Source organism: Dasypus novemcinctus, chromosome 10, assembly GCF_030445035.2.
Source record: "Dasypus novemcinctus isolate mDasNov1 chromosome 10, mDasNov1.1.hap2, whole genome shotgun sequence".
In the NCBI taxonomy this organism is placed as follows: Eukaryota; Metazoa; Chordata; class Mammalia; order Cingulata; family Dasypodidae; genus Dasypus; species Dasypus novemcinctus.
Window position 1 is genome coordinate 9,798,135 of NC_080682.1, and position 26,204 is coordinate 9,824,338.

At 50.3% G+C, this 26,204-nt stretch overlaps 3 protein-coding genes across 3 annotated transcripts; 2 read left to right on the forward strand and 1 right to left on the reverse strand.

The window, feature by feature from the left end:
• Window positions 1-327: 327 nt before the first annotated feature.
• MAJIN (membrane anchored junction protein) lies at window positions 328-14,489 on the forward strand. Its single transcript, XM_071217958.1, has 11 exons — window positions 328-393; window positions 2,471-2,588; window positions 4,359-4,404; window positions 5,921-5,996; window positions 6,158-6,283; window positions 7,150-7,181; window positions 7,902-7,993; window positions 8,764-8,827; window positions 12,549-12,621; window positions 13,395-13,512; window positions 14,153-14,489. Exons 2-11 carry the CDS (start codon window positions 2,488-2,490, stop codon window positions 14,196-14,198), a joined length of 774 nt encoding a protein of 257 aa, XP_071074059.1. The 5' UTR covers window positions 328-393; window positions 2,471-2,487; the 3' UTR covers window positions 14,199-14,489.
• Window positions 14,273-17,266, forward strand: GPHA2 (glycoprotein hormone subunit alpha 2). The gene is made up of 5 exons (XM_058306182.2): window positions 14,273-14,308; window positions 15,802-16,038; window positions 16,390-16,492; window positions 16,607-16,791; window positions 16,894-17,266. The coding sequence occupies exons 1-5, from the start codon at window positions 14,273-14,275 to the stop codon at window positions 16,993-16,995; spliced, it is 663 nt and encodes a 220-aa protein (XP_058162165.1). The 3' UTR covers window positions 16,996-17,266.
• Window positions 17,262-25,829, reverse strand: PPP2R5B (protein phosphatase 2 regulatory subunit B'beta). Its single transcript, XM_058305217.2, has 14 exons — window positions 25,055-25,829; window positions 24,138-24,589; window positions 23,300-23,496; window positions 22,672-22,773; window positions 22,471-22,563; window positions 22,214-22,344; window positions 21,031-21,090; window positions 20,826-20,934; window positions 20,211-20,264; window positions 20,084-20,134; window positions 19,830-19,949; window positions 18,844-18,971; window positions 18,469-18,570; window positions 17,262-18,055 (listed from the first exon to the last, which is right to left on the reverse strand). The coding sequence occupies exons 2-14, from the start codon at window positions 24,334-24,336 to the stop codon at window positions 17,908-17,910; spliced, it is 1,494 nt and encodes a 497-aa protein (XP_058161200.1). The 5' UTR covers window positions 24,337-24,589; window positions 25,055-25,829; the 3' UTR covers window positions 17,262-17,907.
• Between the last annotated feature and the right edge of the window lie 375 nt (window positions 25,830-26,204).

Below are 26,204 nucleotides of genomic sequence, written 5' to 3' on the forward strand. Positions count from 1 at the left end.
GTCTCATGGTCTCTGACTCCAATCTGCGGACATTCTAATCCCAAGCAGCCAAGATCAGACGTGGGAGTATCTCTTTACTGGCAGCCCTAGACTTGAACTTGGAAAATTCTGGGAAATTCCACTCTTTGGGCACATAGATCTTCTGATTTCCACCATACAAGAGTTTTCCCTGCCAAGTAGAAATGGCATCAGGATGATATGGAGGAAAGAATAATGAAAATATTCTCTTATGTATTATGATATTTTACTGCCTACAAAATGATTTTATATGCATTCTCTTGGTTTTTTTCCTCATACTAATCCCCAGAAGCAGACTGGTGCTGAGGTTAAGGCATTAAGTCTGGATCTGTACTGCCTCAGTTTGAATCCCAATTCCGACATTCATAGCTGTAGGTAGGTACCTCAGGTTCCTCATTTGCCAACTTAGACTACTTATCTCATAGACTTGGGAGAACTAATATAAACCAGTTAGAGCATAGCAGAAAATTGGTTGGTTGAGGTTAATTATTGTTATTATTGTGTAAATAAGAAAACCAAGCCTCAGAGAAGCTAAGAAGGCTCATTGGAGCTGAGAGTCAAAACCAAATTCTTCTTACTTTTGCCTATTCTGTCTATGTCTGTGTTGATGTCTGTGTCAGTTCCATCCAGCCACCTCTAAAATCAATACCTTATGTTGTCTATAGGTAAGTCACGGGTAAGTGTCTATAGGTAAGTCTATAGGTAAGTTCTTAGGAACTCTGGATCCCTTTCTCTAATTATTATTTAAACTTCCATATGAAGAGATAGAGTGCAGGGATTATTTCTACTTTGCAAATAGGGGAAGGCATCAGAAAGTCCTAGTAACTTAGAAAATCATAGTGTGCTTGATTTTTACCTCTGAGTACATACCAAATGCCCTCTTTGAGAAGAGATGTTTCTTCTTTTTCCATCTCTCACTTGCCTGAGTTTCCCACAAAGAGTGCTTTAAGTGGGAAGAACTTTTTGAATAAGAAAAGGAAAGCTAGGGAAGCAGTTGTGGCTTAAGCGATTGGACTCCCGTCTGCCATATAGGGGGTCCCAGGTTCAGTTCCTGGGGCTTCCTGGTGATGGCGAGCTGGCCCGCGCCACAGAGAGCTGGCCCACGCCATGAGCTGATGCAACAATTTCACACAACAAAAAAGAGACTCAGAGGAAAGACAATGATAGATACAACAAACCAGGGAGCTGAGGTGGCTCAAGCAATTGAATGCCTCTCTCCCACATCGGAGGTCCCAGGATCGGTTCCCCCAGTGCCTCCTAAAGAGAAGACAAGAAAAGAAGACAAGCAGATACAGAAGAATATGCAGCAAATGGACACGGAGCAGACAGCGAGCACAGATAGCAAGGAGAGGGGAATAAATAAAAGAAATCTTAAAAAAAAAAAAAAGTAAAGCTAGCAAGCACTGGGGGCAGAATAGGAACTGCTGAGGCACAGGGCAGCATCACAAGTGGTGGTAAGGAAGGGTGGTTGATAAGGCTTTCTTATCATGGAAACATGACATTAGTGCACATCCTTATTTGCTGCATAAGCTGTGCCAATCCCTTAACTTTATTAACAGCAGAGGTCCTCCTAATTGTGCCTCTTTATTAGCATATCCTTTGGATTGACTCATTATTTGACTTAAGCCCTCTGTACCTCTGCCCAAGTTCCAGGGAAAGTGGGTATGGGGGAAGAGCAAAGATTCAAGAGAGATTGGGGAGTTACATTTAATCCTAATAAAAGCCCAGTGACTTATCGGGGCAGATGTTAATGTTATTAGTTTCATGAAAGAGAAGAGCTTTGCCCAAGGTCATATAGTAAACAACAAACTTGAGCCTCAGGTCTTCTGACTTTAACCAACGACATCATTCCAACACATGGTGTATCTTCCCCATGCAGGTAGAAGGATCCAAGTAGGTGATTAGTAGAGGGACTGAGCTGGGGACACAGCCAGTGGTGCTGAGTGTTGGACATTTTACCCATTGAAGAGATGCTACAGATTGCACAGGCCCCTTTACTGTACATAAGGAGCTATCTTTAGCTTTTTATTTTTATTTTTTTATTTTTTTTAAAGATTTATTTATTTATTTATTTAATTCCCCCCCCCCCCACCGGTTGTCTGTTCTTGGTGTCTGTTTGCTGCGTCTTGTTTCTTTGTCCGCTTCTGTTGTCGTCAGCGGCACGGGAAGTGTGGGCGGCGCCATTCCTGGGCAGGCTGCTCTTTCTTTTCACGCTGGGCGGCTTTCCTCACGGGCGCACTCCTTGCGCGTGGGGCTCCCCCACGCGGGGGACACCCTTGCGTGGCACGGCACTCCTTGCGCGCATCAGCGCTGCACATGGCCAGCTCCACACGTCAGGGAGGCCCAGGGTTTGAACCGCGGACCTCCCATATGGTAGACGGACGCCCTAACCACTGGGCCAAAGTCCGTTTCCCTTAGCTTTTTAGTAACTCTAATATTCTGCTTTATTTAGGCTATCATTTGGAAGCAATGAGTTTAAAACCCTTCACCTACCCATTCCCAGAGACAAGATTTCTTCATGCAGGACCCAATGTGTATAAATTCAAAATCAGATATGGCAACAGCATCAGGTAATTTTAAAACTACGAGAGTAGCCTCTGCAAGCACAGCTTAGTGCAGCCCCCCAGGTCTTCCCCTCTCTGCCCTCACCCAATCCAATAGACTGGCTGAAGTAATACTATGTAGGACTCTGCCGGGTATTTTATATGCACGATACTTGGTATTCATATAAGTTTCTAATTAGAAATGGCACGCATACCTTTGAGGCAGTGGTTTTCAATTTTGGGTTTTTTTGGATGAAGTATATGAAATCCAGCCTCATATAGATTTGTAGTTGGGAAATGTAGGAATATTTTAATAGCTTTCCCAGATTGTTATGGATGTTCTCCTCTGACACTGCATTAAAACCCAACAAGTGGTAGTTTTGTTTTTTAAAAAAGCAGAAGTCTTTTAGAGGTTGGTTACAATGTGGAATCTGATATTACACCAGTGAACTTTTAGAAGTCTGCTACATTACAATTCATTAATTGATCTTGTTCTTTGAATAAATCTTTTAAGGCAATTTTGTTGGAGTGCAGATGTAGCTCAAGTGATTGAGCAACTGCTTCCCATGTACAAGGTCCCAGGTTCAATCCCTGGTACCTCCTAAAAACAAACACGAAAAATACCAGCTCTTTTTGGGGAGTGGATGTAGCTCAGTGACTGAGCACCTGCTTCCCATGTATGAGGTCCTAGGTTCAAATCCTGGTATCTCCTAAATAGAAAAAAACAAAACTAAGATGACTTTGTAATATGGTGCATTTCATTGATCATTTGGAAAATATTGGTTCACTGGGTTGTGCAGATTGTCCAAATGTTGACACATTTCATCACACTACCAATCTTATCAGAAAAGCCTTTAAGTGTTTAGAAGTTAAGAAGCTCACAGTGGTGGATAGAGGTTTTCCAGAATTTAAAATTTCACTTGAAAGTACAAAATTTATCATTGGCAACAAATACTATTAGTCGTCCTTGAAATGACAGACTCACTTTGTTCATTTAAAAACAATTGTCAGATTCCCAAGTCTGAATAGCAGCCATAGCTGTTCTGTCAGCCAGTCGTTCAAGTAAAATATCATTCCATGAGAAAAGCAGCTAATTGAGTTTGCCATGTAAATAGTCACACAAGTGCTTTTCCACAAGACAACCATCATATTTCAGAATGCAGCAGAAGCACTGTATGCATATCTTACCTTTTCCATTTTATCACATAATATGTTTGAAAGACGTATTCAAGGATTGAGATTTAATAAAATTAATAATTTTTTACTGCTTCATAAAGATTGTTTTTCCTTGTGTTGCAGTAAAGATTATCATGACTGTTAGTACAGTTTAATGCAACTACCTAGATTTGTGCTCAGGCACCAGCAGTTTTGCTAACCATTGCTTTTGCACTATGGGTACAAACGTCAACACAGTGAAAAAGGCAAATAACATCTTATTATTATTTTGAAAATAGATTTGCCCTTGGTGAACGCCCCCCCCCAAAGGGTCTCAAGAACCTGTAGGGGTGTGCAGACCACACTTTGAGGGCAACAGTTCTAACAGATTATTAACTCTCACAGTGGGAATTTCAGGTCTTGACAGATTAATGGAGACATTTTAATACAGCTTGTACCATTTGCTCAGATCACACCACCAAATAATCAGCTTCTTCCCCGTCAACACTGAGTCAGCACACACAGTTGTTATTTGTCATGTTTCTTTAGCTCAGTGGAAGGGTCATTTTTACTCTACTAGAGTCTACTCTCTCCAGAGCTTTCCTTCTTGACTTACTTGTCTTTTGTCTGTTTGCCTTCCAGAGGGGAAGAGATAGAAAATAAGAAAGTCATCGTCCGGGAGCTGGAGGTAGGGAAAGAAGCAGATAACTTCTGGGAAAGTTATTCTTTAAGCTGAAGACATGTCCATGTACAGGTTTTAATTATTTCCTATAAACTAAGTCACAACCTCCACTTGATAAGTTGGCTTCTCCCTGTCAAGTTTTTTCTGCAAAGAAACTTTACTGTTTTTCCAGGAAATTTTAAAGTCTGTAACCTTTCTCACTTCTCCTAGTTGAAGTGTCAGCACCTTTGAGGCTAAGAGTTATTTTATTTCCACCAGACCTCCCAGCCATGGGCAGCTTTCTTTTGTGGCAGCTGGCACAGGGAGTGATTCCAGAAAACTGCTCCCTTCCAGGGCTCTCGGAAACCTCACCATCCCAGTCATGGCCTGGTACTTGACGTCCAGGAAACTCAACTGTAAATATACAGCCACAGTTGCTATGTTTTCATTTTAATTGGAAACATTTGTGAATGCTTTATTCCCCCTTCATTTTCATTCTTTTTCTACTCATCTCCTCTAGCTTTAGTTTCTCCCATAGATAGAAGATTGAGCAGGTGGACAGCTTTGAATATTGGTGAAAGCACTGGACAGGAGTTCAGGGCGCTGGCCCTGAATTCCAGTCCTAGCTTAGACATTAATTGGCTGTATGATCCTTGACACAGATAAAATCATTTATCTCTCTGGAGCTTAGTTTCCTCATTTGTAAAATAGGTTTAAACTAATTTATCTTCTTCTAACTCCACAATTCATTGATTTAAGAATATTGTGATTTTCTAAGACACATACTGCTGTATTTCAAAGAATTCAAATGCAATTAAATACACTTAAGCACAAAACTCAGCCAAACCAAAAATTTGAGGCAGCCTTAAAGGTACCTGTGGCTCTTTAGCTAAATGTTAAAAGTTACATTAGAATCTTGCAACACCTCAAGAACATCATTATAAATAACAATTATTTTAATATAGGGACATGGAAATTTTCTGCTAATTGTAATTGTGAGGAAAGCAGAATTTATTTCACTTTGCTTTAGTTAATTTGAACAGGGAGAAGCTCAAGGAAGCAAAGTGTGGAGAGAGCCAGTCACCTCTGGATTTGAATTCTAGCTCTGCCATTCACAGTGTGACTTGGGGCAACTTATTTGCCTTCTCTGGGTCTGTTTCCTTTCCTGTCAAATGAGGGTGTTAAATAGTGTCTGTTTTCAAGATTGTGGAATGAATAAGAAATAGATACGTGCTGGCCTTCGCAGGAGTGCTGCCCTGCCTGGCAAGCTGGCCTGAGCAGAGAGCTGGCACAGCAAGATGACGCAACAAAAAAAGACACAGAGGAGAGACCATAAGAAATGCAGCAGACCAGGGAGCTGAGGTGGCACAAGAGAATGATCACCTCTCTCCCGCTCCGGTAGGTCCCAAGATTGGTTCCTGGTGCCACCTAAAGAGAACACAAGAAGACACAGGATAATGCACAGCCAGTGAACATAGAGAGCAGACAAGACTGGCTGCGACTATACAGTATTAAATAAAGTCATTTTAACATATTTTTTCAGGATTCTATTCGAGTGGTCTTGGGAAATTTGGATAATCTACAACCATTTGCTACAGAACACTTCGTTGTATTTCCCTGTATCCTTTCTTTTCTGGCTACCACTCACATTGTAGATCAAATGGAAATAACAAAGCCATTGTCAGTTTGGAGATTGGGAGAGGAGAGGGAGTCTCATCACTAAAATAATACTCAGGGATGGATACTGACTTCTTTTTGCACTCCTTAGCACCTTTTCCAGATAAAAGTAAATGGGAGAGGGTTTCCCACCTGAAATTCAAACATGGGGAAGTTGTCTTGGTTCCTTACCCATTTGTTTTCACTCTCTACGTGGAGATGAAATGGTTTCAAGAAAACCTGTCCCCTGGTAAGTAGCATTATTAGAGTATGGGTGGTAGAGAAGAAAAGCAGGAGGTTGAATGTCATGGGTTAGCAGTATAAGCCGAATATGGCAAAAAGCAGTGGGCCTCGATGCTGCACCATGCAGTGGTCAAGAGCCTGCGCTGTAAGCCAGACTAGTTGGTTCAAATGCTGGTGCCATTGCCACTTGATAGATGTGTGACTTTAGATAAATTACTTAATCTTTCTGTGCCTCTTTTGTAAAATGGTGAAGAGGAATGATAGTACCTATCTCACTGAGTTGTTAAAAGAATTAAATGTACAAATACTGGTAGATGGGAAGTATAGAGGTCTGTGTTAGAGTAATCACTTGATGAAAGACATCTATTTTATAAATACGTACATTTTAGTGTACTCAGTGACTTTCCCCTTAGTGGTGGTATAAAGATATCGCCCAAATTTTAATCTCTGAAGGCCATGGATATTTTTCACTGCTAGAGGGACAGGTAGGCACCTACCAGTTTGATTTGAAAAAGGATACAAAGAACTTGCATCAAAGTATCTGTTCATTCCATTTGTCACAGATAACTGAAATTCACTCATTCCTTTTATAGTAGGGATCACACACACCCCACCCTGTTTTTTAAGTGGCATATTGTTAGAAAGAGTTTAGTGCGAATCAGATCCTTCCAGCTTGTAGATGCCAATAGTTCTGAAACAGAGAAGGAAGAGTATGAAGACATTATATTTCTAGGAAGTGGTACCAGGCACATGGTAGAAAGGTCCATAGAGTGATTTTGTCTAAGGACAGTTCTGAGAAATAAGTAGTGGCCAGAAATCCAGGTGAAATAGAGTCATGATCTACTATTATGACATTGAAATTTCCTGTTGTAGGGAAACCAATAAAGGACAGTCCTCTTGAACTGGTAAGTTGGTCTTTTCTGTACAAATTGAAAATTAACTTTATTGTCTACTGTTGTCCAAAATGTTCTACTCTTGTCTCTTCTTTCTTTGCCCCTTGGTTGCTGCCCAGGCCCAAATGGAATTGTAGACATGAGACCATATTTTTCCCTTTGGCTAGATTTCTGAAACTGTCTCTAGCAGAATGTCTATCCTTGTTTTCAAAGGATAGTGTCAAAAGTTGCTTTTGGCAGGAAGCAAATGTGGCTCAAGAGACTGAGTTCCTGCCTACCACATGGGAGGTCCCAGGTTTGGTTCCCAGTGCCTCCTGGAGAAGACAAGCAAGACAGTGAGCTGGCAAGACAGGCTGGTGCGGCGAGCTGATGCAACAAGATGACACAACAAGGAGACACAAAGAGGAAACACAATGAGAGAGACACCAAGCAGAGAGTGGAGGTGGCTCAAGCAATTGAGCACCTCTTTCCCACATGGGACATCCCAGATTCGGTTCCTGGTGCCTCCTAAAGAGAAGACAAGCAGACACAGAAAACACACAGTGAATGGAAACATAGAGCAGACAGCAAGCACAAACAATGGGGGGCGGGGCGGAGATAAATAAAATCCTTTTTTTAAGAAAAGTTGCTTTTGGCAATTTAAAGATGGGGATTTCTCTTCACTTTGCCCTCATGGGCTGTGAGCAGCTCCTGAAAAGGAGGGGGTCACAAGAATCTGATTCCTCTTTGAAGGTACTAGCTGAGAAGAAAGCAGCAAGAGCCATGATGAGGAAACGGAGGTATATGGAAGTGCCCAGCTCCCCTGAGAGGCCAGGGCCAGACAGGTCAGTGGTGTTGGGAGAGAAGGTAAATACTGCATCCTGGTTAGACTTTGCCAGCTATTGCTACTGATTGATCCTGCCCTTGGAAAGTCTCTTTCTTTTCTGGGCTTCATTGGTAATTGCCTCTTCCAATGAGTGGATAAATTAAGAAAAGGAGCCAGTAAGACAAGTCAGTTGTTCTTACTAGCATCCCAGAGACAGCTGCTGGAGTAATCCAAGGTGTGGTTTGCTCCCAGGGCCAAAGTGCTTTCACCCTAGGTTCACAGAAAGAAGCTGCTCTTTCCTTAGACTGTGTGTCCCTCTAGATAGACAGGAGCAGTGTGGGTAGATCACAAGGGAGCTGAATCCTATACCCTCCAGATGCAATGGCAGTGAAAAGTTAGGAAATTCCTTTCCAAGTCAGGTGGAATATGGGTACTTGGAAATGTGAGGCTTAGCTCTACTCCTTTTGACTTAGTCTTCCATGGAGATGAGTCTTCAGGTCTTTCTTTTCATTGGGTTTTGTTGCACAATCAAGTATTTCAAAATCTCATACCTGTTATCAGTCACATTTTCCCTTTTCAGCCCCTCAGATCACTCTATTCATTTGGGATTTTACTGTGAATTAAAGCAGCACCCAAAGAGAATTTGGCCACACAACTTATTCTGCAGGCCAGGAGTGGTATAAAAATAGCCAGCCTACTGAAATATTCATTTGGGCCACATTTACTTGAATGTGGTGATGTTGCTGCTGCCAGTAACATTTCCTGGGCTTTTTTTCCCTTCCACCTTAGGGCCAAGACGGGGACTTCCAACCAAGGCCCAAGTAAAAAGAAGCCCCCTAAGGAAACCATGGGGGTAAGCACCGAAATGGAGGCTTTGCGGTTCTTGGCTGTTCCTGCTATGTTACAAATTGGGATTCCTGTTACCAGCACATCTTGGTCCTTCGTGCAGATTGAAGTGACTGAACTCCTCAAGTTTCACTGCCTGCAGAACATCATTCAACTCTTCCACCCTTGCCACAGTCTGACCCAAAAGTGGCTACATAATTCACACATCGATGAATCCTTTTGTTAAAGGTCCTCTCCTCTTAGCTTAAAAAGCTACTTCTTGTAGTTTGCAGTTGAGATAAGAAAATAGACCAATTGAATCGAGGTGGGATCCAATATAGAAATTTCTCTTTAGAATCCTTTTTGCTTTCATCTATACTGGAGTCTGAGACTAGGAATGACTAGTGTGATGGGCAGCTGGGTCTTGAGTTGGGTAAGCAGATGAGATAGGCATATATCAGCATGGGAAATTGGTAAGAAAGAAAACTACATCTATAGCAGTGATGGGTTGGCCACCAGTGGCATCTGATTTCACTCACTGAGTCTATTTTAGATATTCATATATCTGCCACTTCTCCATTTCAGGTCCTCTTTTCCATAAAAGAGTCTCTAAAATAGAGCCCTTTTTCTTTTCTTCCCTTTCTAAATAGCTGTTTTCGTGCCTTATAACTCCTTCTTTTTTCTCCTCTCCCTTATCTCTCAAAAGCAGCTCTGATCCAAAGTACATACTCAACTCTAACAACTCACCTCCCTTGCCTGCCTTCACAGGACCCAACTGTTGACCAATTATTGAGCAAAACATTTCCTCATGAGTTGATTCAGCAATTTTAGTGCCCCCTACATGCCAAGTACTAGGGCTGGCCCACTCCACCCTAAAGATGGCAACAGTGTAAGGCTCAGCAGCCAATTCCTGTTAGGTATGATGTGTGTAGGGATAGAAGAAAGCTCAGGGCACAAAGGGAACACAAAGGAGAACCTCACCCAGACCAAGTGAAGGCCAGGAAAGCATTCCAGAGTCCCTCAGAGCAGTAAAGAGCTCAGGCCAAGGGACAAGAGCATATGGTGCCTTTGGTGATTGCAAGCTAGGGTGCCCGGGGCTTAGTGCTGAGCAGTGTTACTGGAGAGGTCAGCAAGGTCTGATCATGAAAGGCCTTGAGGCCATGCTAATAAGTTTAGATGTTAACTTGAAGATCATATGAATTCATAAAGCATTTTTTAAGGAGAGGAGTGATCATCCTTTAAAAATTGATTATTCTATTTCCTATTTATAAGACATTGTGTTGGGTGCTAGGACACACAAACTTATTTAAGGTCTGGTTACTTCTTTCTAGGAGCTTATAGTTTAGTTGTGGAAAGAATGTACCCTTAGGGATGGAGACTGCCTCTCTGGGCAGGGTCAGAGTACCAGGGTGCCAGCTGACCTTCATAGTGATTTTAGGCAGACACCTGCCCTCCTCTATACCTCCCATCTTTAAAGAGAGGTAGGAAGAAGAAATGAGAAAGTACAAGTGGCATAAATGAAGCTCCAGAGAACAAAGACACTTTATACAACCAAGATAATTACTATTAAAGGAACATTTTCCTCACTCTCTACCCTTCGTACCTTCCTATTCTTAGTTTGACACATCATTTCCCTCAAGAACAGTACCCACAGCTTCTTACTCAACATAATTACCTTTTCAACCTGATACTGGGTTTTGAAAAATCTCTGAGCAAAATGCAGCCCAACCAAAAGAAACATGTTTATTGCTTTTGACTCAAAGCCCAGAGATAGTTTGCACTGTAGACCCTGTTCCCAGGAAGGAGAGTTCTCCTAAATTAAAGTGATCACAGTGATTCTCAAAGTAAGTTACTTGAGCTGGAAAAATTGAATTTGTGCCTATGGTCCATTGCTTAATATTTTCTCTCCCCTTTGGGGGAAATTAGGGTGTAAGATCACAGTCAGGGTGCATCATGCACGTCTGAACACATTGGGGGCCTGTGCAGCGAAAGCCTGGAAGAATACAGCACGTTCTGAATAAGGCCTCTGTTTCATAAGAGGGGGTGGGGATGGAGAGGAAGTGCGGAGCCATTCCCTCTGCTTTCTCAGGTCCAGACCTAGAGATCTAGACTTTAGGAATTAAAAAAAAAGGGGGGGGGTCGGGTGGGGATAGAGACAGCAGAGAAGTAAAACAGACTGACAGGTGTGTAGTGTTGGGGCCACCTCTGCTTGAACTGCACTTAAAAGCAGATCTGGCTTTGAACATACAGTCAGAGGACAGCCTTGCATGAGGGCAGTTCACAGAGTATTATGTACCAGTTGGTACCCTCAATTTTATTTCAGAGGCTATAAAGTTATTCTTATGACCTTTGTGTAGTAAGAAGTTCTCTCAAGATTTCAGAAGTGCATGAAAGCTAAAATTATCTAGTGAGGGAATTTGCCCTGGTTTAGAGGTAGGATGGCCTTTGCCCTCCTGGTACCCACTGCCACCTTTAATAGATGCTTTCATTAGGGACACTCTATGCAGCCTGACTTAAGCCCCAAACCATAGTTTCATTAAATTTATAACAATCACTCCCTGAAGACAGAAATCAGAGGTGGGCCAGGGTCCTCTAAATTCCAGTTCCACCCTGTTTGCAAATGGTAAGAGATGGCCTCCTTCCTCCCCACTTTTATAGGAATAAGACTTGAGTGCCTGCCTGTGTGGACTGACTTATGGGATTTGTGGAAAAGCTTTCACAGAAATAGCCGTTCTTTTAGCCTGGAGTTTATGCTTAGGATGAGGACTGTGTCCTAACTTTCCTAGAGGCTTGTTGTGCCTTTGCTTCCCAGGCTCACCTTGACAGTCCGTGACCCCTTACTATTGATTTTTTCACCAGCAAAACCTCTCCAGAAACACCTCAGGGCTGCTGGACAATCAGGCACTCAGGTTCTGGCTGTGTAAGGGGAGTGGCCAGTTGCCAGAGATCACCAAAGGAAATATATGACCCACTTTTTGATTGTCAGGTTATTTACTAGAAAATGCTCTGGGCTTGGAACCAGCTTGTAGGATGTCCGTTCAAAGCACAAAGGTAGTTCTATAAAGCAGTAGCACAAGAGAAAATAATAAGATTGTCTTGCATTGTGCTGGCCGTTTATGCCATAGTTGTACCCTTGCATGCCATGTCTCTGTCTGCATGCCTGCTCTCACTGACCCCCTGTGTTGGCAAAGTGCTGCTTGTCCACCAAGGCCCCCATTCAAATACTGCATCATTCCTCTGTGAAGCCCTCTTTGACTAACTGCTACCTGCTCCTCCTTGGGCCCCACAGCACTTCATATAGACTTGTTATGGTCTTACCACATGATCGCATAATATTTAGTTTATATATCACCTTTACCCCTTAGATTATGCCTTTCTCCAAGTTTAAGTTAGAGTCCTCCTGATTTCTGAAACCTCAATATTCTGTTCTTTTTTCTTTGTGTTTTGTGTTTTTTAGTCTTTATTTTTCCTTTCAATATTCTGTTCTTAGCAAGAGTAGGCACCCAGTTAGGTGGACTATAAGTTAAATCTAGCTTTGTTCTCAGTTCTTAAACTTTTTAAAGAGGCAGTGGTTAGGAAGCCAAAATGGAAAACAGGACAGTGCTATAGAGAGAAACATAGAAGCTGCCTGGACAGTCAGAAGCCAGGCCCCAGCACTGATGTGGTATCAGTTCACCAGCAGGTAGCATTTAGACCACAAGCTGTCTAGGAGTAAAGTTTAAGACTTTTCTTGGTCCTCTTTTTATCAGAACAAGGAAAGAAAAACCCAGCCTGAAAGGCAGGGGACGCCGGCCTCTGGTATCACCGATGTCCAGGAACAAGGTAGGTTCTAGAAAAAAACATGTTCATTCTCCTTTCATCACCGTCTTGACCTCTTTAGTTCTCTGATGAGCAGAACAGCACAGAGCTCCAAGCCTGGGCACACTCCATGGGCGGAGGTGCCTGTTGGCCATGCTCCAAGACTGAGGGCTTGCTCTAAACCTCTAGAAGTCCATTGACAGGAGGCAATGCATACCCTTCCTCCACTTCTGATAGTGAAACTGATGCACCCATGATTCCAAAACATTTCTCAGAGTGGGATGATGCATTTTACAGAAAAAGTTAGGAGGGGAGGTGTTTTTGCTTTTCTGTCTTGTTAAAGAGTGATCTCTAGGGAGGGGCTTCTTCCCCTCTCCCCTTGGATCATGAGTGTTAATACCGAGGGTACGGTACGGAGGGATGCTCTGTGAGGCTGGGAATGCATGTTGAGGTGTTCGCTGTCCATCTCACTGATGGAGAATGAGGATTCTATGTGACCACAGCACAGAAGCAGGGATGTAGGCAAGTGAGTTCTTTAACACGTTGTCATTCTACAGGAAGATATACCAGCTGTGATGGGCAGCTGGGTCTTGAGTTGGGTGAAAATCCTGAGGTCAGGATAGCAGTTTCTGGTCTGAGATGAAATTGGGAAGGTCAGAATAACAATTCACATGACTTCAAACAAATCCTGCTGTGAAGCTGCCCTTGGCTCATCCTGGGTATGCTGTCATTCTCCTATTCACATGAAAGTAGCCCACAGACTGATACTTTTCCCTGCCTGAGTGTTTTCCTTGTAGGTTCTAAATGGGAGGACAGCCTGGCAGGACAGATGGTTCCATCATTGCAACAGAACAATCCATCTCCACCTAAAGGACCCACAGAGCTGGGAACCAGTGGCTTCGTTGGGTTCCTAAGGTAAGACAGGCCTCTCCCCTGCCATCAAACTGAGGTCCAGGGGATCCAGCTTCAGAGCCTGCCTCGCTGAATCTCTGAGAGAAACTGTCAGAGAGAAGAAAGCAGATTACCCACAGAGGTTTCTGTATCATGTCCAGGATAGACAATGGAAATGAGATTGGAGAACAGGGGCCCTCATTGTGAATTATGCCAAACACAGTCCGTAAGACCGTGTCTTACTCATTTTTTTTTTTTAATTGCCCACCCACCTCTACGTACCCAGCACAGGGCCTGGAGCACAGGGGTTCCATCAGCGTGGCTTGAATTGGGAACATTCTTCTAGTATTTGGGTTATTTGAATGATTTGGCTACCAAAATGTTTCTGTTTCCCCTTAGAATCCAGGCTGGGTCTTCACAGTCCTCTTTGTGCAGAGGACAGTTCACAAATCTCTTTATCAGTCCAGAGCTCAACCATCCCCTTGCAATTCTCCTTTGTTTCCCCCTCCTGAGTTTAAGCTAATTTGGGTACTTTTACAAATGCTGTTCCAGACTTGACTTTCCGTTCACCGGAGGAAAATGCCCTAGCTAAGGGAGCACTGATGGGACCTGGGAAAAGGGAAGGCGACCTCCTGGGCTCAACCTCTCCACTTTCATTCCACAGCTCTCTCTTCCCATTTCGGTATTTCTTCAGAAAGAACAGCGAGTGAGCCGGCCCAAGGCCACCATGGAGAAAGGCCAGGCTGTCCCTGCAATTCCGTGCATCTCTTAGGACATTTCAGTCATGGAGCATGAGGGCCCAAATGATCTGAGTTCTCTTGTGGGTTTTTCTTGTCCTTTGCCCCTTTATAATTTAAGTTTTTCCAATTTAAAACGTTAAGAAAAGAGTAGAACTTTAAAAAATGCTCTAGTCTAAGAATTTTCTGCCCTGATTATCAGTTTAGGTCTTTTCTCTCCAGCACTTAGGATCCTAATGACAATAAATTATTGATGCAGAGTTATTGATTGACTAGTGAAGAAGAGAGAGTAAGAGAAAGAGCAGACTTTTCCCTTGAGATTCGGGAGCCAATGCACAAGCTGTCCTTTGGTCTCCCTGGTCACTGTTTACAGGAGCCTTTGGGTGTGTGGCCTGCGCTGGCCTCATCCCTTACATGCCCCTGCCAGGAGTTAGGAAACGGGGTCTTGCAGGACTCACTGTCCCGAGCCCTGCTGACACCAGCTCTTTGACATTATCACAGAGTAGGCTATCAGATTAACTGGAAGTCAGTTTGGGATAGGGCCCCTGATGAAGACCTGGGCATCTAAGCTGTCTGCAAATAACTGGAGGGCTGATCTGGGACAGACAGGTTAGACTTGTGTTATGTGGCAGCAAAGAACCAAAATAATAGATGGAAAGTAGAAAACATTTTAGTGAGAAAAAAAGGAATCGCTTTTTAACCATTAGAGATGTCCCATGTTAGAATGGGCTTCCTCCTGGGGCCCTGAGCCCTCATCACAGAGGTCTTTGAACGAAGGCTGATTACCTGTCAGGATGCTGGAGGGTTCCCAAAAGGAGTGAAAGACGCAGGGCTGGACTGCTGAGGTCCCTTTGCGCCCTCTTCGTCGGGCGCCTTACCTTTGGTGGGGAAAAGGTAGGAGCTGTGGCAGGGCTTCTACACGTGAGGGACACAGGGCCAAAGGGGAACCCTGGGTGTGGGGATTCGAGGATTAGGGACAACGGTAACACCAGCCCCTCTCAAATTGGGTTTACATCCTTTGTCCTCTTGTCCCAACCTTCACAAAGCTTAAATCTTGAGATCTGAGTGCCTGTCCTGCCTCTGACTGGCTGACCACCAGCCTTGGGGCTTCAGGTGCTTTCTTCTCTGGTTCTTATCTTCTCAGCTGGGCAGCGACAGGGTAGGATTTGATGAGCACTGGCAGTCTGTGCGGCTTGCTCTGCCCTTTCTGAGCAGGCCCTTGAGGGCCTGGCCCTGAGGTGGGGCCCTCCAGAATCTCCCCGTGACTTCCTTTGGATTTCTGCCCTTCCTCAACCCCTCCGGCTGCTGCTGCTGACTAGGGGTCTCTTTTCCAGTTTGCAAATTCTTGCCCTGAGTGTAACTTGCACTTGGGTGGATGACCAGACACTTAGGTTCTGAATCAAACCCCAGCATTAACTAACTAGCTGTGTGACCTTTAGTCCAGAGTGTTGACCCCTCTGTCCCCAGTTGTCCACATGCAGTACCCCACCCCCCGACCCCCCCAGCTCCCAGGCTTTTCTCTACATCTCACATCCCCCAGCCCCGACCTCAGGCAGCTATCTGGATGGAAGGGTAGAAGAGAGCAGCAGAAGCCCTGTCTGAGGACCACACCCCGGAGGAGACTGGGATCTTCCAGGTGGGATTGCTCTGGCGCCTCGGACTGGGGAAGGAGCCTGAAAGCCGATCTCCCAGAGGGCGTGGCTGCACGCGCCAGCAAATAAAAACTCTGAGAGCCAGCAGCCGCTGGGAGACCACAGGAGGCACTGGGAGGCTCACCGACTACTCTGTTCCTGGCCTTGGAAGTGGTGAGCGAGTGAGTCAGGAGGAACTTGGGAGGGCTGGAGACTGTGGATAAGGGTCCTGCAAGTGAGGGGGCAGTGGAAGGAGGAAGATGTTTGCACTCCAGATGGTGAGGGAATTCCAAAGGAGAATCCCTGCACAGGGGGCTGACACACAAGTCCCATCCAGAGACAGCGCTCGCACTCAACCATCCAGAGTGACACTTGCAAGCCGAGACCCACAGACAGGCACCCCCGCCCCTACCCCGCCATCAGAAAGACTACCCCGACCCTCCTACATCCCCCAGAGGCAGGCAGCTCTTACGGAGCTCCCCCTCCCGCCGCACGCCCGTGCCGTGCCGACAGTCCTACCCGCTGCGTTTCAGGTGCCCATGGCGACCCCCCGAGCCCTGCTGCTCTGCCTTCTGGTCCTGGCGGCCACTGAAGGCTGGGGTCGGGAAGCTGCCAGGCCAGGCTGCCACTTGCACGGTGAGTAACTCTGGGACCAGACAGCTAGGAGGAAGGGAAGCTCTGGGTGGGAGGAAAGAGTGGGTGGACTGGACCATGGGGCAGGCATCCCTCTACCGCTCCCTCGTCTCCTAGCCTTCAACGTGACGGTGCGAAGTGACCGCCAAGGCACCTGCCGGGGCTCCCATGTGGCGCAGGCCTGTGTGGGCTACTGCGAGTCCAGCGCCTTCCCCTCCCGGTTCTCTGTGCTGGTGGCCAGTGGCTTTCAGCACAACATCACCTCCGTCTCCCAGTGCTGCACCATCAGTGGCCTGAAGAAGGTGAGGCGGCCAAGCCCAGTGGGGTGGGGGCAGACAGGGGAGTCGGGGATCTGAGCGGACCCCGAGGAAGGCTCCTCGAGTGTGGCCTCTGCTCTCCCACAGGTGAAGGTGCAGCTGCAGTGTGTGGGGAACCGGCGGGAGGAGGTGGAGCTCTTCTCAGCCAGGACCTGTCAGTGTGACATGTGCCGCCTCTCCCGCTACTAGTGCGGCCTTTGCCCTCCTCCCTCCCCTGCTCAGCCCGGGTGCTGTCCTGGAGGAAGAGGCAGGGGTCTAGGAGTCAGAAAGCTGGAAGAGGTCCCAGCACTGCTAATAACGAGCTATGGGGTTTTTGAAATGAGGGGTTGTTCTGGTTCTGACTCTCCTAAGATTTTGCGGTTGTGACCACCTGAGAAGAGGCCTGGCCCCTCCAGTCGGTCTCTCATGGTTCCACATCTCTCTTTGTCCCTACCCCTAAATAAAGCAAGCAGCGCTCGAATTTCTGTCTTTATTAAGTCCACCCCCAGCCAGGGGAAGGGGGATAGACCATGATTACGGTGACCCCCGCCTTGCCCAGGACACTGGGAATCTCTTCTTGCCTGTGCCCTCACCCCTCCCCCTGCCCAATAAATAAATAGGGGAGAGGAAGTACAGGGCGAGGGGAGGGAGGGAAAGAGGATGCCCCAGGCCCAGGACAGTGTCTTTGTTGGGGAGGGGAGGGGGGAGAATAAATAGACCGTGGATCCCGTGGTGGGGGTGAGGAAGGACCTCGTGCTGGCACGAGGCAGGGCAGGCGAGGGGACAGGCCCCCTAGCTCTAGGCCGGGAACGGGACCGGGAGCCTGTCCGCAGCTGCCTGGGCCCAGCTCGGCGGGGCAAGGGCAGGTCCATGACACAGCTTCCTGCTCAAGCTGGCCCTGGCCAGGTCCTGCCACGAGGGCCTGAGAATTCTGTTGCCAAGACCACCACCGCCTCTCCTCCTCTCCCCCAGTGAAAGCTGTCAGGCTGGGCCAGGCAGGGAGTCCTCAGGGCCCGCTCTGGCCAGGCCAGGACTAGGTGTGTGTCTCTGGGCCCTGGGCAGGAGAAGGGATGGAGGGACTGGGAGCTGTGGGTTTCACTCCTCCCCTTCTGAGGGAAATCTCTAGCTCTGACCCCCACTGGTGGCCACTTGGGGTGTAAGCCGCTGGAGGGGGGCCTCCTTGGCCCCCTGGGTCCCCTGTAACCGGCGTAGCCGTAGCTCCTCCAGGCCTTGCCACAGCTCCTGGCGCTCCCGGGCTTTCTGCTGTTCCCTGGGGAGAGAGGGTGAGGCAGCTCCCCTGCCCTGGGCCCTGTCTACAGCACAGCCTCCCTTACCAAGCCACTTCCTCATCTACCAAGGGAGGGCATGGCACCATTTTCACAGCATCGGAACCCTGTGCTTAGGGAAGGGCAATGAATTAGCCTGAGTGACCCAGGCTGGAAGATAGGAAGTGACAGGGTGGCAGAAGGCTCACCCCTAGAGGAACTATATGGAAGGATGACTTGAGGATGCAGTGGGTGGCTGCGCATAGGACGGCCTAGCGCTTGGCAGGGACGTAAGGGAGAGACTGAACGTCTGACCCAGTGGGGCTTGGGATACTCCCTTAAGGTTTTCCCAACCCTGAGGATCTGACTGCTACCTGCTTTTCTCCCTTAGCCCCCTGGGCTCTGCCCCGGCACTCACTGCTGCTTTTCCAGCTTGTAGGAGGCCGTGAGCTCATCAAACAGCTTCCCATTCATCTCCATGAAGGTCTTGAGCACATTGTAGATCAGAGAGACGATGGTTCTTGGCAGGGTCAAGGGAAGGGGACAGAGAGAGGACAGCAGCTTCAACAGGCCCCCACCTGTACCTGCTGCCTTCCGGCCTACTCCCTAGTTCCCAAACACAGCATGCAGCCCTGAACCCAACAGACACCTCCCTTCGCCTGCCCCTTTCACCACTCCTCTGCCACCTTTGGACGCTTTCCCCGATCTTTTCTGGCTGGAAGTAATCCCAGGGTCTTGATTGGCCTGTCTTGGTCCCAATTTCTGTGGATTAGGTCAAGACCTGGGCACTCACTGGTTCCAGTGCTCCTTGGAGACTTGGTAGAGCGTCCCAAATACAGCTGGCAGCACAGTGTGGCAGTTGTCCTCAATGAGGCTCAGGATATACTCGTTGTTCCAGAAATACAGAGCCCGCTCTGCAACCTGGGCCAGGCAAGATGGCAGAGTGATGCCACCCTCACCCCAAAACCCAGGGTCCCCACCCTCCACACAGCCCATCCTCAGGGCTCATTTGGCCCAGAGGAAGCAACACGGTGAGGAGAAAAGAGCGCTGGATCCAGAGTCCAACACTCGGGCAAATCCTAGTTCTAGTACTGAGCAGCCATGGGACCTTGCACAGAGCATTTAACCCCTTGGCCTCAGTTTTCTCGTCTGTTACATGGGGGTAATAGTAGTGACCTTCACGGGCCACTGTAAGAATCAAATGAGACACTGGACTTCAAGGAGTTTACTAAACTGAAGTCCTGGAGTTGCTGTGAGAAAGAATTAGCTGCCACTAGTTACAGCAGAATGGGAAAAAGTCTGATATTCTTGTAGAAGGATGTGGACTAGAGCCAGCCTAGATGTGGCGGGGAGCCTGGCTGGGCCTGCGAGTGGGACTAGTGAAATTTAAGGGCTATTAAGAAAAGTCAGGAAGGGATAAGCACCTCATTCTGGATAAGTGAGAAGTATCATGCTGGAACATTATGTCAGTTTACCAGACTTGTTTACAAACTCAGGATCTCTAGATCCACATCACCACCCTGGGAAAGAGATTCTGTCGGCCCATTTTACAGATGAGGAAGCTTCATCTGATTCTGAGTAGTGAAGTGATTGCCCAAGACCCCTGAGCCAGGAGGTGGCAGATCTGAGGCTTGACCTTAGGTCTCCTGACCCTAAGTCCAGAGTGTCCCCAATTAACAGACCCAGGACTAGAAAAGAAACTGAGGACAGAGGCCTTCATGTTAGGTCAGCCTTCCCTGGCCATCCTCCTGCCCCTGCGCCCCCTGGCCTTGCCCCTACCTGGAAATGGGGGCTGGAAACACAGCGAGCCACCTGCTTGAAGAGGGGCTCCTGGATCTTCACAAACTGGGAGGGCTCGATGACATCAAGAATCTCTTCCATCTCCCCCAGAAACATCACCTGGGCGATGGGTAGGGGCAGAGGAGGCAGCAGCAGCTCACATCTCCCACCCCCTGCCCACTACCGCACTGACTGCCCCCCAGAAGCTGAGCCTCCCGACTTCCCTCTAGGGCCATCAAAGCTCTTCTTTGTACCTCCTTCTGGGTGCAGGTTTTTGGCCAGTACTTGAGCAGCCCCCGGATCACCTGTGGGGGTTGGTGCAGGAATCAGACCAGCAGAGGGGAGGGCCCTCCTTCCCCACGCCTCCCCCGAGGTACTCACATGCTCTGTCAAGGTGGCGTCCTTCTCCAGGAACTGCACCACACAGTATGCCAGCTGCAAACACGGGGGAAAGAAGCCTGGGTCAGCGGGGATCTGAGCAAGGACCGGCCACCCAGGACAGGACGCTGGAATCTGCCTGCTCACCGCCCCTCGCTCTCTTACTGCCTGAGCAGCTGCTGCGTAAACATGCACCAGTCACTCTGCTCAGTGTGCCGGGAATACAGCGATGACCTCACAGGGGAAGAAGTCAGCAACTGATGCTTATAAATTTTGCAAAAAGTTCCATAATAAAATTATGGATTGCCATCTATAGGAATATAGACGGGGGAGAGTTTTAAGTCTGTCTAGGGAAGGCAGAGAGGGGAGGGAAGGGCCTGGGGAAGTCTTCCCAGAGCTGATGTCGGAGAGCCGCCTTAAAAGGTCAACAGGAATTCTTTAAGATAGATGGCAAGAATTAATCAAGAAAAAGACTGAAAGGATCCCCTGAGCTCATGATTTGGTGTGGCAGCAGCCTGGGATGTGGAGGAGCCGGGCAGCAGGCTGGCCTTCCAGCCCGGGGTGGCTGCCTTGCTCCTCTCAGGAGCCCCTGCTGCAGCAGGACCAGGCCTGCCTCACCTGGGCATGAAAGACAGATAGCGACTTGACAGAGTGCAGGGGAATCAGAACCCGGACCAGGAACTGCTTGTGCTCGGTCTTCAGGGGCAGTGCAAAGCCATTGATGATGCTGAGGAGGGGGCAGAAGAGAGAAGGGGGCTCAGGTGACCTGGCCCCTGGCCCTCCCAGATTCCAGCTGCTGCACCTTAGGCCCAGAGAGAATCACCTTCCCAAGATCTCCAGCAGTTCAGCCACACCATTGAAGTGTTCAAGTTCATAAATGAAGCTGCAGAGAGGAAGAGAACAGTGCGGAAGGGCTCAGAACAATAGAGGCAGCCCCCCTCCCCTCTAGCCAGCCTGCTGGTCCACTCCCCACCCTGCATGCGAACCCAACTCTCTCCCAACCCAGTGCCCCAAACCAGGCCCTGCTGAGAGCCACACCCATGTGTAAAACGCCCTTCCCAGCCCAGCCTCCTCCTGCCTTTCAGAGGCCCCGCTCAAACCTCTCTTCTTTGACCCATCCCAGCTCATCTCTTCCTCCCCCTAAGTCCTAAGCCCTCATCGTCTGGTACCCATCAAATAGGCAGGTCCTCAGCCTGCTGCCTCCACTCTTCATGCCAGTCAGCTGAAGAATGACAAACAGACTATCTACTCTGCTGTGTAATTCTCAAAATATACTGGGAGATAGGGTGTGTTAGGTCCATTATACAGATAAAGAAACTGAGACACAGGTGAAATGAAACATGCCCTAAAGCTATGAGCTTCTGGAAGAGAGGGGTCATGTGTTCCCTATTTTGTAGCTAATAATGATAAGAAGCAGTGTGACTGGGTTCCAGCCTCGGACCAGGAACTAGCCTACATGCTTTGGACATATCACCTCATTTCACCTCCGTGACTGCCCTTAGTTAGTTCAGGCATTATCCCCATTCTAGCCATGAGCAAGCTAGAGACGGCTTAAGTAATCTGCCCAGGTTCACCCAAATATTCAAGTAAACTTAAACCTAGGCCGTCTAGCTCTAGAGTCATGCTTTCAACTACAAGGCCATGGGGTCCCCTGGTGCCCAGCACGCGTCCATGCACAATTCACATCTGCAGGAAGAATCTCTTTCATTGCGTCCTTATGACCCGCCATAATAAGAATCAAAAGATTTAGATCCTAAGTTCCAGGCACTGACCTAGTCCGTGCAAACAACTTCTTTCTCAGCCTCCATTTCCTCATCAATAAAATGGAAATAAACATCCTTTCTCCACTGACCTCACAGGCTTTATATAATCAATATACAAGAGAGAACTCGGTAAGCCAGGGTTCCACAGGGGCCCCCTGCCCAGGAGCCTTTGCCTCAGTCACCCCCAAACAGCCCTGCCTCCCTCCTGGGGCTCCGGGCGGGGGGGGGGTCAGCGGCACTCACCGGAGGAAGATGTGATTGCACTGTTTGCGGATGTAGGCCCGGAGCCCCAGGAACTTGCCATAGACCCGGTGCAGGATGGTCTTGAGGTACTCACGTTCCCGGGGGTCTTCACTGTCAAAGAGCTCCAGGAGCTGTGGGCCCCGGGGGCAGGGGTCAGGAAGGAAGCCAGCCCCAGGCTGCTTCTGCCCCATGCTTGCACCCCTCAGACAGCCCACCCCGGACCCACGGCACCCCCCGGCCTGGGCTCCCCACTTCACCATCAGAACAAACTTTTGATCCACATATCTCTTGGCCACAGAGGGCTGGAAGTCCGGGCTCTCCAAGAAACGTAGGAAAAACTCATATACTAGCTGGGAGAGGACAGACAAAAAGGTGGGAGCTCAGTGACACCCTTCCACATCACCCCCCCCCATCCAACACCCCAGCACCCACGGAGACCCTTCCCCGGCCCTTCCTACCTGCAGGTGTGGCCACGAAGGCTCAAGGTTGGGCTCATCCTCCTCAGGGTCAAATTCAGGGTTCTCACTGGGCGGTAGGGTCCGGAAGATATTCACGGAGATCTGAGGGCACAGTCGGGGTCTTTAAGGAAGAGCCCTTGAAGGCAGCACCTGGAGGGACCCTCCTCCAAAGCTCTAAGGGTCGACCTCAGCACCTGCCCCAGCGAGCAAGCCGCTCCTCAGACAATCTTTCACTGAGCCTCTCCTGTGCCCTGGGCCTGGGCCTAGGGCTGGGGACCCAGGGGTGGACGAGACACACCTTGCCCTCTACGCAGGTGCGGCCCCAGGGGGAAGCTAAGACTAGAAGCAGCAAGGTCAATGGGCATTCGAGGCAGGAAAACGGAGATTTCCAGCTTGGGCAATGAGAGAGGGCTTCCTAGACGAGGAGGCAGCTGAGTGAGGCCATGGAAGGGGAGGGCTCTCCAGGCCCAGGAGGCACTGAGAAGCCTACTCTGGCCAGGCATTGGGCAGCAGTGGGAGGAGAACAGATGTCGGGGTCCCTGAGTCAAGCCCAAGGGCTCGGGGATGGGGCAGTCGGTCTCCCGTGCCCCTGACTCCATTCCCCGGAGCCCAGTGCCCCGGCGCTCACCATGCGGATGATGTCCGGGTAGACGGGCTCAATGAGCACCCCCCGAGTGCTCCCCACGCACTCCACCAGCTCGTTGAGAGCCGCCCGCTTCACCTCCTTCCCCTTCAGGTCGGCCACACAGTCCAGAAAGTCGAACATCACCCCACACTGGGCCAGCTTCCGGCTCAGCAGCTCGTGCAGCTCGGAGGCCGGCACGTCTGGGGAGGCAGGGAGGCGACCTGAGCCTGCATCCAGCTGCCTCTGGGCAGGGGTCCAGCCCTCCCGAGCCCTAGGGCTGGTTCTTTCCTCCCCTCTCCTCTCCTTCACAGACCTGTGCTCATGGGCCACCCCCACCCCTTGCACAGAGCAAACGACCCTTTTCCCCCCTTCCTCCCCTGGTGGTGGCACAGCTGAGGGGGTGGTTTGGCCTCTCCTCCCTAACGCAGACTCGGAGAACACGATGGACAGGCTGGAAGCAAGGCCACAGACCCGGGCTGTCCACAGGTGCCCCAAATGGCCACCGCCCTCCTCACGGGCGTGACACCCTGCTCTAAGAGCCAGAAGTGGGTCTGCCCTGAGCCTGTTGGGCCCCCGGCCCGGGTGGTAGTGGGGAGCCCCAGTGGCTGGCAGGCTGTGTGCCCCACCCTTGGCTCTGGTCTGCCCCCCAGAGTGGCGCCACACGCAGATGCCACTCCTCCAAGGAGGCCAGGCCGGTCGGGCCATGCGTCAGCAAAGAGGGCTGGGGGGGCTGGGGGAGTTCCTGCCCTGGAAGGGGTCCAGCCATGCTCCTTCTGACAGTCCCGGCTGCTTCTCCGCCCCTTCTGGGGCTCAGGTCCCCTGCCCGCCAGCTCCAGCTCACCTTTGAGCAGGGGCAACGGTGTGAGTTCCTGCTGGTTGCTCTGATAGCGGAACTGTGAGGAACTGTGGGAGCGCCGGGGCCGGGTCCTGCGGAGGGAGCGGCGGGAGAAGCCGTCCACCTTGTCGGGCGGGGGCACGGGCGACAGCCCCGGCGAAGAGGGGCTGGTGGGGGTGCTCGCGGGGGGCAGCTTCGTCTCCATGGCAGCCGGGTGGCAGTCAGGCCGTCAGAGCCCCTGGGGTCCCCTCTGGGCCTGGGGGAGGCTGGATGAGCCTGGGTTGACTAACTTGGGCCCATCCTGTTGGCGTGGGGGGGGGCACAACCACAGTCCTGGGCCCCCCCCCAGGGCCTCCGGCAACTGCCCAGTCCTGGGGGGCAGGCAGGTTAGAGAGGAAGATGGCTCAGGTCTCGGGTCCTTCCCGGGGCTCCCAAAGAGGCCAGTTAGGGTTCCCACCCTGGCTCGATGAAGTCACGGCAGAAAGATGGGAAGAGACAGACAGGGAGAGTGGGTCAGTCAGTGCTTTCAGGAAAGACCACACAGCGAGGCTGAGCCAGCGTCCCAGCCAGCTTTCCCCCTCCTCCCCGGCCCAGACCCTCAAAGAGAGGGTCCTGCCTGGCTCCCCGCAGACTGAGAGGCCCTGGGCTCGACAATGACCCCTCCCCAGAACAGGGCCTGCCCCCCCCCCGCCGGCTCCTACCCAGAATGGGGAAGCTGCCCCTCATGCCTGCCCGCTAACGGAATGGAGCCCCAAGCCTGCACCCAACGGCTTGAATTGGGGCCACCACTAACTCCCCAGAAGAGGGGCCCCCTCTCCATGCTGCCCCCCCCCCCCGCTCCTAGAACCTGGGCACCCTCCCCCACTTCAGCTCCTCCCCCCTTGCCCCCAAACCTCGACTGCCCACGGTGGGGGGACACTCACTTTCTCAGAAACCCAGACTTTGGTCCCTCGCCCCCAGGGGCTGCCCGGGGCAGGGCGGCAGCAGCTCAGGGCTCCTCCGCAGCAGGTCCACCCTGGGCGCTGGGGCAGGGCGGCGGCGCTCCTGGGTTCTCCCTCTGGCTTCGGGGGGGCTGGAGCATCCCCCCGCCAGCTCAGCCCCGGCTCGGGGCGCGGGCTCCCGGCGGGCTCTGGGCTCTCTCCCCCAAGGCGCCGACCCCTCCCTGCCTGAGGTCCCAGGACTCCGACCCAGTGCGCGGCGCAGTGGGAGCCCCGCTCCGAGAGCACCGGCACCCGCCGCCCAGCTGCTCAGGATGACATCAAGTCACCTCCCCCCGCCCGGCCCGCACCTCCCGGGGGGTGGGGGTGGGGGGACTGCGTCAGGACGGCCCTGGGCCGCCGGGAGATGTAGTCCCCGAGCCACTTAAAGGGACCACCCAGAGGGAAGGGGTGACCCTGGCATGGGACTCCGGGGTCTGGGAGGAAGACTGAGGCGGCAGAGTGGGATGCGGGCCCCACTGGGGGTGCACTCTTGGGTTCTGGAGAGGAGACTGCACAAGGAAAGAGGAGGACGCAGGAGTTTGCGCCAGGAAGCTGGCAGGGCATTTGCCAGGACACTGGCAGGAAACAGGCTCAGCATCCCACGCTGGGTCAGAGGCTTGCCAGACCCGTCCCTGCCTCAGGCCACCCCCATGGGAACCCCACCCCAACCCAGAGCGGCTGGATGCTTCAGAGGCCCCCTGGAAACCGGCACAGGACTGGTTAATAGTGTATGGAGAGTCAGTGCCTGCTGGGAGGGGACTGGTTTCGCAGAGGCTGCTGGGAAATACAGTCCATCCTCAGGCCTGCAGCCCCCCTCCCATCCCTGGCTACTGCGGTGACATCATAGTCTAGGGTTTAAAGGGCCAGCCCTGAAGCGGCAAAGCCTGAGAGGTGTCCTCTTGGGGTTCCCACCCCTCCCCAGGCAGGCTGACCTCCCTGGATGGACTTCCCAGCCCCTCTAAACCCAAAGGGGCGCTAGAGGGGTCTCTTGGTCAAAACCCTGCTGCAGGTGCAGCAGATCCAAGGCCCAGGTCGGGTTCCAGGAGTTTGGCATGCCAGCCCAAAGTTCCCGGCCTGCAGTCCGGGGCCCCTT